Genomic DNA, 12,318 nt, shown 5'->3' with positions numbered 1-12,318 from the left:
GAGTTAGTAGGCTACTGCACTAATCTAAATGCAACGTGGGCCCAATAAATTAATCTGAAGAATTCCTGCTCTGATATCCTCTTGTATTTGAGATATCCTTTGTATTTTTATACATGGAAATGGCTGATTCCTAACTCTGTGCCTGGTGACGGAAGACTTGGTGCTGTGTTGCATATTTTTGGGAACAGAAATAGGCAGGTTTCTAATTGGGCCCTGTAACTTCACAAAAAGTAGACCAACCTATACATGTGGGGTACTGGCGGACTCAGGAGATGAAGCTAGACAAAAATTGAGGAATGTCTCTGCAGTGGTAGATATCAGGAGTTCAATATACACAATGAAAATGCAATATTGTGTGAGTTTGTGTTTAAAACAGACAAACACACAAAATATAACCCCATATTCTGGAAGATATTGCTAATCGAATGATTGTATGAAATGTTTCAAAACCCCCAAATGTAAAACCTCTGTATTAATTAACTTTAAACATATTGGTCCTGAAACAGTCAAATAAGTAATACTAGTGCATTGTTTGTTTCTATTTTAAAAGTATTCCTTCAGCAAATAAATTTACTTTTACAGCCCCTTTACTTGTGCTACAGCCGCCGCCAAACCAGATCAGGTGTTTTCACAATTTGACAAGCGTGTGGTGCAGCCGTTAGGGGATGCATTACACGCTCTAAGTATTTTATCCAGCAACAGAGGATACGCTGTTTACATGAAGCTGCGGTCGGATCTGTCAGTAGAACTGCACCAGTGCAGTTGGAAAGCTGGCCAAAAGCAGCAGCGCAGGCGTGTAGTGCTGGATAAAATACATGGGGCATGTGGTGCTTCCGCTAATTGCCGCACCACTCTCCTTTCAAATTGTAAAATAATGGATCTGAGACGGAGGCACTTGTAAAGGGGCTATATAGAAAAGTGATTTATTTGCTAAAGGAATACGTTTAGAATAAAAATAAAAAGTGGCATGGATATTACTTATTTAAAGGTTTAATATATTGCAATATAATTTTAAAGGGACACTAAACAAAATTAGACTTTCATAATTCAGCCATGTGCAAAAGTTCAGTGTATAAGAGTTTGTGATTGGCTGATGGCTGCCACATGATACAAGGGGCAAATTAAAGAACTTTTTAAAATTTGCCAGGAAAAAAAATGTAATGCTCATTTAAAATTCAGAATAAGTGCTATTGTATTTTCTCTTTTGTTATGCAATTATACTGCAGTAAATGGTCCTTTAAAGGGAAAGCTAAGTCAAAGTTAAACATTCATGATTCAGATATAGCATACCATTTTAAACAAATTTCTAATTTGCTTTGTTCTCCTGGTATCCTTTGTTGAAAATCATATCTAGGTAGGCTCAGGAGCAGCAATACACTACTGGGAGCTAGCTGCTGATTGGTGACTGCACATATATGCCGCTTGTCATTGGTTCTCACAATGTGTTCAGTTCCAAGTAGTGCATTGCTGCTACTCTAACAAAGGATACCAAGAGAATGAAGCAAACTTTATAATAGAGCATACAATTTGAAACAACTTTCCAATTTTCTTCTTTCAGAATCGTGAAAGCAAAAAAATAGGTTTTATATCTTTTTAAGATGGGAAACAAGAGAAGTAAATGAGGGAAAAGCTCAAAATGTGCGGTTTGTAATGCAAGATTGTCCTAGTACTTAAAACTTTTTGCAGAAAATGTTTCATTGCAAAAGATCTGTTTACTAATAACATAAGTTTAATGTATTAATAACTTGCTGCGGTCAAGACAGATATAAATAAGCTCCGGCACAGGTCTGAATTCTACAGCTTCCATCCTCTGGAAAAATGACACATTTCACATTTAAATGACAGGAACGCTTATAAATACATACTATTATATCTATGGCAATACACCTGATAGAATGTTAGCAAATAAACTTAAAGAAATTGTTAGAACATCCACAGTGCCCCAAATTCAATTAGCAGATGGCAAGACTACTAATGACCCCTCAGTTATAGCAAATACTTTTTCAGATTTTTATAACAAGCTTTACAATCTTCCACATACTGGAAAAAGGAACCAAGATAAAACTGTTGAGCTAAATTAATTCCTAGATACTAGCAAATTACCAGCGCTCAATAAGGAAGACATAGACTCTTTAAATGCACCAATTTCCTTAATGGATGTTAAATTAGCTATTAAAAACTTGAAGAGTACTAAAGCACCTGGACCGGATGGGTACTCGGGTATATTTTATAAGACCCTTCAAAGTGTACTAGCCCCTCAACTAACAAATCTTTTTAATTTTATCCTACAAGGCAAAGAGGTTCCCAAAGATATGCTACTAGCACGTATTGCTGTGATTCCGAAACCGGGGAAAAATAATCATTATTGCCAAAACTACAGACCTATTTCCCTGATAAATCAGGACATAAAGTTATTAACTAAAATTTTAGCAAACCGTCTAAACCCCCTATTAGTCAAATTAATTCATCTCGATCAAGTAGGTTTCATCCAAAACAGAGAAGCTCCCGATAAAACACGTAAAATAATAGATTTGATAGATATGGCAACAGTAAAAAGAGCGCCTTCTCTGTTCTTATCGTTAGATGCAGAGAAGGCGTTCGATAGAATTAATTGGGAATACATGCACGCCATCCTTAAAGTAGGAATTGTAGGAGCATTTCACACAGCTTTATTTGCCCTATATTCAAACCCTACAGCATATGTCAAATTATCAGGTTATCAATCAAAACCTATAAGCATACGAAATGGTACTCGCCAGAGGTGCCCCCTTTCACCCCTATTATTTGCGCTATGTATTGAGCCTTTGGCCATCAAAATAAGAGATAACCCAGATACTTCCGGAATTCTGATTAATGACAATGAATATAAGGTGTCGCTCTTTGCGGATGATGTCATATTATCTTTAACTAAACCCTTATCCCTTCCACCATTGTACTCCTTGATACAGAAATTCAGCCACTTATCTAATTATAAAATAGACAGCAAATGTGAGGCACTTAGTATACATATACCGGAACATACAAAAAAAACTCCTTGAAATTAATTTTTCTTTTGCATGGGTTAAGAAAAATCTCACATACCTTGGCATTAAATTACCACCTAACATACACAATTTATATCAGGTCAACTATGTTCCAATGTTCGCACATATAAGAAACGTAATCTCTAAATGGATGAAACTTAAAATTACATTATATGGCAGGATCATCACAATCAAAATCACCCTATTACCCAAATTACTGTACCTTTTTCGATCGCTCTCTGTTTTGGTCCCCATATCAGAACTTCACAGACCTACAGAAGGATATCCTTAGATTTGTCTGGTAAGATAAAAAGGCTAGAATCAATAATGTGCCAGCTTCGAAATAAAGGTGTAGTTGAACTACCAAATTTAGTCCCTTATTATTACTCAGCATTAATGGCCCAATCTCTGTTATGGTATAGGAGAGGAATTAATACCCAATGTATCCGCATTGAATCATCCATGATGATTATTGATCAGATTTCCAACCTCCTTTGGGCATTTAGGTCTGAAATACACCCCCTCAGGAACACCTACATAACAATTAAACATACAATTCACATTTGGCATACCTTTTTAAAGCACAAATATCCTCTAATTCAGGAAAGATCTAGGGTAACACCACTGATTTCTCTAACTTCCTCTATAGACTCCCACACGCAAACTAAATGGGCTAACAAAGGACTCTACAGGATTGCTGATGTCCTAATAAATGATAAACCTATATCTTTTAACAACTATAATGCTCTGAGTTCCCCTGAAAAAAAACATGTGGTATCACTACTTACAATTGATATCAAGAACAAGGGACATAATAGGGGCTGAATGGCTCCCTCCAAACACTGTTTTCGAATCCCTTTGCTTGACAGCCACGCACGTCAAAGGCCACATTTCTATATTGTATCCCATATTCAATTCTACAGTTAAAGAGGCTAAAACTCCAACCATGGTGAAATGGGAACAAGAACTTGAAAATACATGGCCCTTTGAAACTTGGTATAAAAATTTATCTCAAGGTCATTCCTTTTCTCCTAATGCTCTACTTAAAGAAAATTATATTAAAGTCGCCTTCCGCTGATATTTACATCCAACAAGATTTATCAGATCAGAGACGGAAAACTCCCAATTATGTTAGAGGTTGTGGTAAAAGAGGAACATATATGCACATGTGGCATTGTGTTAAAATCACGAATATATGGGAACAATCCTCTATTATGATAAGCTCTATTTTCCAAAGACAGTTAACTTCCCAATACCAGATATTCCAAAAATGTATCAAATTAATAATGACTATTTGTACTATAGTTAGAATTTGCATAGCTCAATTCTGGAAGACAGCACCTCCAAATTTTAATTTTATAAAAGGGAAAATAGCCTACCACTACAAGATGACTAGCTTGGCAGCAGTTAAATTGAATACTAACGAGAGCTTTTTAATCCAATGAGAACCTTATATCATGTTTCATAAGGCTGAGTTAAGACTAAGACGTGGTTTGCCTGAGGCTTAGGACTATATTCAATGATCACTGGGGGACCGAGGCCAACAAGCCTCTACACGTGCACTCATCATTCATATACAGTATGTATACCTATATATTAGTATTTAAAGAATTATTTACAGGGGTGAAAACAAAAAGGTTACATTGGCGGTTAGATAGAAACCTGGTGTACTAATTTAGACCACCTTTTTCTAGACCTGATGTATAATAATAATATTTTTAAAAAAAGCACAAGATTGACGTAAAAGCTCATTTTATTACCAGATTGTATATAAAAAAAAAATACATGCAAAAATGTTATGATACTGATTTTATATTGAGACTGTTAATTATATATGTTAATACAACAAAATTCCTAATAAAAAATGATTTCACAATAAATGACAGGAAAGAGGAGAGTACGTAAAATACATAACATACATTTTATTTCTTTCTCACTATGTATTATTAAACAACTCACGTTTTAGTTTGCTCTCCCTTTAATCACCTAACATTTAAAAGGACATTAAACACATTTATTTTTTTAATTTTTCAAATACAACATACAATTTTATACAACTTTCCAATTTACTTATATTCTCAAATGTTCTTCATTTTCTTGGTATCCTTTGTTGAAGGAGCAGCAATGCACTTCTGGGAGTTAGCTGAACACATTGGATGAGCCAATGACAAGACATATGTGCAACCACCAATCAGCAGCTTGATCCCAGTAATGCATTGCTGCTCTTGAGCCTACCTATATATCTTTTTCAACAAAGGATACCAAGGGAACAAATTTAGATCATAGAAGTACATCTGAAAGTTTTTTTTGTTTTTTTTATTAAATTGAATGCTCTATCTGAACTGTGAAAGTTTAATTTTGACTTTACTGTCCTTTTAAAGGGATTTACAAGTGCAAAAAGAGAATACTCTAATATGCTAGATCACTTAATGATTCCACTCTTGCTTGTATGTAATTGTGTATTTAACACTTGCTAAAGTGTTAAATATATAGTCGGCTCCATTTTAGCAATGCACTACTGGGAGCTAGCTGAAAATACTTGTTGAGTCAAAGACAAGACGTATGTGTTTGTGTAGCTGCCTATCACCAGCTAGTTCCCAATAGCATGAGATGTGTACATATTCTTTATCAACAAAGGATACCAAGACAACAACGTACATTTTAAAATAGAAGTGAATTCTCTTTGAATTATTCAAGTTTAATTTTGAGTTTCCTATCCCTTTTATAGTTTTTCTTCATTTTAAGGAACAAGCTCAGTGTATTGTTGTCCAGTCATATACTATTTGTGCTGACTTTGACTTAATTGATGTAAACGTTCATGTCAGAATGTTGTTTAAGTGGTTCCTAAATACTAGGAATATCCCATCTTTCTCAAAGTTTAGATGTGTTCATTTTTAATTAAACTAAAATCATTACATTGTAATTGTTGTAATTTTAGAAAATTACAAACTTTCAGCCTCTGTCCTTTGTGGAGAATATATGACATGATGCATTAGTTCATCCATATTGTCTTCCACACAGAATTCTTAATTTTATTTATTTTATATATAAAAAAATAAAGCTCTGGCCTACGATTGCATATCATGCTGAATATTTATTTTACTCTCTACCTGTAGCAGAGGAAGTGATCCAGGAGATAGAGGGGTTTGATGGTCTGCAGGCTCTGAGACTGGAAGGCAATACTGTGGGTGTGGAGGCTGCAAAAGCTATCGCTAAATCCTTGGAAAGGAAATCTGAGCTGAAGGTGAGTTGCTTCTGGGGCTTAGTCAGCTCTATCTTCTGTAGGAAAGTGGTACCAAAGATCCCTTTCCCTTTTAAAGGGCCGTGATACCCAAATACACTTGAAAGTGATGCAGTATAGCTGTAAAAAGCTGACTAGAAAATATCTCCTGAACATCTCTATGTAAAAAAGATATTTTACCTCAAAATGTCCTAAGTATTCAAACCCCATTGCAAAGGACTTTAAGCAGCAAATCAGTATTTCTGTCCCAGGACTGCTAAGGGAGTGAGCTTCGTGCACACTCATATTATTTCCCTATTCAGTTTAAGGAAGTTTACTGTGAAATCTCATGAGATTACAGTAAAAGAGTTCATGACCTCAGCACTGCTGATGTTGATTGGCTGAAGTTCATTTCTTCATTATTATTTTTTTTATTATTTTTTTACATGCAGCTGTACAGCAGCTGAAGTATAACTTTTTACACAGAACTTACTCTGCTGAGCTAAGGAAATTGTGAGATAAAATATCTTCCTTTTTTTACATAGAGATGCTTAGGTGATATTTTCCTGTCGGCTTTTTACAGTTATACTGCATCAGTTTTCAAGTGATTTAGCATATGAGTATTATGTCCCTTTATAGGGAAAGTAAACCTTCAAATTTTCTATTGTGTGTAATGTGTACGGAGGTTTAAATTTGCAAATAATATGTCATTAATTATTTTTCTTAATTTCACAATAATACATTAAATATCTGTTGTTTTCCAAGCCCTTTGTTTTTGCCATCAAGCAAGTACTATCCCTGATTGCTATCTGGATAGGACCTCGGGGGCGAGCGCATCACTTTAGCGCATGCGCACATCTAGAACACTTGATCTGTCTCCTTTATGTGCGGCAAATTGCGACATGCAATTGTGATGTTGCCGCCAAAAGTGGCGATATTTGATGAAGTTGCACAAGCGTGTTATGGCACTGAGTGTGTGCACGGGAGCGTGCTTCACATAATTAGGTATGCATAAATTAAGAGCAATGATTGGCTACATTTTAAATGTGGGTACTTGCTTTTTCTAAAGGGGCTAGAGTTAAAAATGCGCTAACGGACACTTTTAAAGGCTATGTTTGGTCTTAAGATATTAATTGAAATATAGTTATATTTTAACATTGTTAATAGCTACAGAAGTGTATTTATATAAAAAACAAACAAAAAAAAACCTTTACTTTTGAAAGTTTACTGTTCTATAAAATATTCTGAATGCTACCGCAAGCTAGTCAGTTCAGCAGTAATATTAACGTAACATAGTAGATGACGTTGAAAAAGAACAAAGTCCATCAAAATCAACCTATACAAATCTAATATACTTACAAAAAGTTCCAGTTGAGCTTAAATTAATCCCACTAAAAGGTGACCCATTTAATATAAGCAATCATATCCATGAATTTTGTTTCTAGCCAGTAATGTATCTAGGGCAGGGCTCGAAATTTCCACTAGCCATTGGCGAGTGGAAATGTAATAGTAGCGAGTGAAAAATGGTGAGTGAATGGTGAATGTTGTATTTCCACAATTAACTCTTATTGCAGCACTGACAAACACACATTTTGGGCTATGTGCTAAAAGTATTATTTAAAGGGATATTATAAATCCATGAAAGGGCAAGGATACGTTATTCCTCTAACGCTGTAGAGACCCCATTAGTGATTAGACTGTTACTTCTGAAATGGGTAAACGGGTGCAGAGAGAAAGATTAGAGAGGAAAAGTGGAGAAGAAAATAGAGATAAGAGAGTGGAGAAATAAAAGAGTGAATAAATATGAGAGAGGGGAAATAGAGTGTACACAGAAAATATAACTTGAGAGAGAAGGGAGAGGGTAAAAAGAGAAATTGAAGAGGAGAGAGTGGAGAAAGATAATTAAGATATAGAAGAGAGAAATTATAATTTTAAGAACAAAATCTCCAAGTCTGCTTTGACTGTCGGCACAATCTCTACACTCTCTGTGACATTACGTTATTGTGCAGTAATTTTTATTTTATACCATAACAAATTAAATGTTTTACAATGGCTAAACATATGCAAAGAGCGGGTGGAATAGTGGGTGTGGTGTGGGCGGATAGTGTGTTGGATCAGAAGTGGCGAGTGACATTTTGGCTTGGCTAGTAGGTTAGGACTGGAAATTTTGAGCCCTGATCTAGGGTATTGGCATTCACTACCTCCTTTGGTAATGAGTTCCACAATTTTATTGCTCTTACGGTGAAAAAAACGTTTCTGTTGCAGGAGATTAAATCTCCTTTCCTCCAACCTTAAATTGTGACCTCTTGTCACAAACAATTTCCTTGGAATAAACAGAGCTTCTGCCATCTCTGTATATGAGCCTTGAATATATTTATATAAAGTATTCATGTCACCTTTCAAGCACCTTTTTTCTAGAGAAAACAGACCCAGTTTGGCTAGCCTCTCCTCATAGCTTAAATTCTCCATTCCCCTTATTAGCTTTGTGGCCCTTCTCTGAACTTCTTCTAGTTCTAAAATATCTTTTTTTGCGATCGGTCCCCAGAACTGCACTCCATACTCAAGGTGAGGTCTTACCAGGGATTTGTGTAGTGACAGAATTATACTTTCCTCCCTTGAATCAATGCCTCTTTTAAGACATGCTAGTATCTTATTAGCCTTTGTAGCCGCTGTCCTGCATTGTGCACTCATCTTTAGCTTGTTATCTATAACTACTCCCAAATCCATTTCCTCCTCTGTTTGTAAGTCTTGTCCCATTTAAATAATAGGTTGCCAGCTTATTTTTACTTCCAAAATGTAGAACCTTGCATTTTCCCGTATTAAATCTAATTTTCTTCTATAAGGTACGACGAGTCCACGGATTCATCCTTTACTTGTGGGATACAATACCAAAGCTGCAGGACACGGATGAACGGGAGGGACAAGACAGATGGTTAAACAGAAGGCACCACTGCTTGAAGAACTTTTCTCCCAAAAATAGCCCCTGAAGAAGCAAAAGTATCAAATTTGGAAAAGGTATGAAGTGAAGACCAAGTCGCAGCCTTACAAATCTGTTCAACAGAAGCATCATCTTTAAAAGTCCATGTGGAAGCCACCGCTCTAGTAGAGTGAGCTGTATTCCTTTCAGGAGGCTGCTGAAAAGATAGAGGTAGCCATAGCTTTTTGACCTCTAAGTTTTCCAGAATAGACAAGAAACAAAGAAGATGTTTGAAGTTTTACTTGCAAGCAACCAAGGATTTCCGTCAAAGCACGAACCACGTCCAAGTTGTGCAACCCTGTGCATTCAGGGAATTCCAGACTGCACCCCAGCCCAATAGGCTGGCGTCCGTCGTCACTATGACCCATGCTGGCCTGCGGAAACACATTCCCTGGGACAGATGATCCTGTGACAACCACCAAAGAAGAGAGTCTCTGGTCTCTTGATCCAGATTTATCTGAGGAGATAAATCTGCATAATTCCCATTCCACTGTTTGAGCATGCATAGTTGCAGTGGTCTGAGACGCAAGCGAGCCAACGGAACTATGTCCATTGCCGCTACCATTAGTCCGATTACCTTCATACACTGAGCCACTGACGGCCGAGGAATGGAATGAAGAGCTCGGCAGGCGGTTAAAATCTTTGATTTCCTGACCTCCGTCAGAAAAATTTTCATGTCCACCGAATCTATCAGAGTTCCCAGGAATGGAACTCTTGTGAGAGGGATAAGTGAACACTTTTTTACGTTCACCTTCATCCGTTTGGCATACGAGACTGCTGGACAGCAGCCTCCTGAAAGGAATACAGCTCACTCTACTAGAGCGGTGGCTTCCACATGGACTTTTAAAGATGATGCTTCTGTTGAACAGATTTGTAAGGCTGCGACTTGGTCTTCACTTCATACCTTTTCCAAATTTTACAAATTTGATACTTTTGCTTCTTCAGGGGCTATTTTTGGGAGAAAAGTTCTTCAAGCAGTGGTGCCTTCTGTTTAACCATCTGTCTTGTCCCTCCCGTTCATCCGTGTCCTGCAGCTTTGGTATTGTATCCCACAAGTAAAGGATGAATCCGTGGACTCGTCGTACCTTATAGAAGAAAAGTAAATTTATGCTTACCTGATAAATTAATTTCTTCTATGGTACGACGAGTCCACGGCCCGCCCTGTCATTTTAAGACAGATTATTTTTTTTATTTTAAACTTCAGTCACCTCTGCACCTTTTAGTTTCTCCTTTTTCTTCCTGTACCTTCGGTCGAATGACTGGGGGGTGGAGCTAAGGTTGGAGCTATATAGACAGCTCTTCTGTGGTGCTCTTTGCCACTTCCTGTTAGCAGGAGGATAATATCCCACAAGTAAAGGATGAATCCATGGACTCGTCGTACCATAGAAGAAATTAATTTATCAGGTATGCATAAATTGACTTTTCCATTTACCTGACCATACTTAACTTAGTATCATCTACAAAAATAGAAATGTCGCTATTTAATCCTTTCTCCAAGTCATTAATAAAAATATAAAAAAGAACAGGGCCCAGTACTGATCCCTGGGGGACTTTACTGATTACCTTTGTCCATGCTGAGTATGACCCATTCACTACTACTTGTTGCTCTCTATCTTTTATCCATTTATTTATCCATGAGCTAACCTATTTTTCAGCTATTCCCAGTCCCTTAATTTTGTGAATTAATTTCTCATGTGGCACTGTATCAAATGCCTTTGCAAAATCTAAGTTTATCACATCAACTGATTTCCCTTTATCTATATTTCTTTTTTATGACATGATGAGTCCACGGATCATCTTAATTACTAATGGGATATTAACCTCCTGGTCAGCAGGAGGCATCAAAGAGCACTACAGCAGACCTGTTAAATAGCTCCTCCCTTCCCTCCCACCCCAGTCATTCTATTTGCCTACGTTAGTGTTAGGAAGTGGTAAAGTGAGGTGTTAGATTAGATTTTTCAATCAAGAGTTTATTATTTTTAAAGTAGTACAAGATTGTGCTGCTTTGTCCTGGGGTGCAGCCGTAGTCCATATCAGTCTCTTCAGTAGAGCATTGGTGGCTTTAGAGTAATTGGAACTTGTGGGACATAATTCTCAATGCGCCTCCCATATTTAATGCTGTCCTAATTTCCTATAGTCTGAGGGAATTTCTCTGCAGGTCGATGTGAGGAAGAGGACCTCTCAAACCTGTGACCTGCCTTGCTGTCGGGCAGTAATGTGAGGTAAGTGCTACTTTTATTTTCTGGGAGCAGGAGACGACTCGGAACAAAGTAAGCACATTGGATTTACCTTATTATCTATATAAAGGGGCTCAAGGTAAGTGGGGCACTTTATTACTTTTATAACTCTCCTAGGCTGGATAGGACTGCAGACAGAATCTTATAGAAGGCACTGGGGCTGGTTTGAGCTCTACAAGATTGGCTACAGTGGCTAGGGGGTTAACTTTTCCCCGGGAAGAATATTTACTTTGGACACGCCCACAATGGGCAGATCTGTCTCTTCTGTGCGCCACTTCTATGCGCTGCAGTCTGGGGAACATACTGAGTAGAGTCTGCCTATGCCTGTCTAGGAGCGCATGTTCTGTGCTAGACATGCGTTCCTAGGACCGGTCTGCTGAATTTTCTTCTGGCGGTATTTCGGAATGTCTACTACACACAGGGAATTCATTCAACTCTTGGCCATTAAGGTAGACGCCTCAGCAGCGTAGCTGAGGTGTAGAAGTAGCTGCACGTTTATTTGATAGAAGAAAAGTGTTATTACTACTTTATAAAGACCGCAGGAAAATAGTTGTGGTTTGAATTTAAAGAGACAGTAACGTTTTTTTGGGGGGGATTAAAAATTTTTAGTAAATTATCAGGTTTTTATTAAAAAAATTTACCAAGTGTGAACCAGTATGGATCAAGGGACTTTGCAAAATGTTCCTTGCTCTTTGTGTTTTAATGCTATTGTGGAACCACCAGTACCTTTCTGTCCCTCATGTATTGAGAGGACTTCTAAGTTATAAGGATAAAAAAAAATTCTGAGCCAACTTCTTCTAAAGCGGATGTTGTCCAGGAATCTAATGATGAAGTACAATATATGCCGCAACTTTCTCCTCA

General features: G+C 37.2%; 1 protein-coding gene across 1 annotated transcript in view; it reads left to right on the top strand.

Moving 5' to 3' along the window:
* Positions 1–12,318, top strand: part of RANGAP1 (Ran GTPase activating protein 1) — a 126,302-nt gene that overhangs the window by 4,818 nt on the left and 109,166 nt on the right. Inside the window, exon 3 of the mRNA XM_053721293.1 lies at positions 6,140–6,267. Within this exon, the coding sequence (XP_053577268.1) occupies positions 6,140–6,267 (128 nt within the window). The remainder of the gene's footprint in view (positions 1–6,139; positions 6,268–12,318) is intronic.

Source organism: Bombina bombina, chromosome 7 (assembly GCF_027579735.1).
Source record: "Bombina bombina isolate aBomBom1 chromosome 7, aBomBom1.pri, whole genome shotgun sequence".
Classification (NCBI taxonomy): Eukaryota; Metazoa; Chordata; class Amphibia; order Anura; family Bombinatoridae; genus Bombina; species Bombina bombina.
This window is presented reverse-complemented; position numbering and strand designations above follow the sequence as displayed.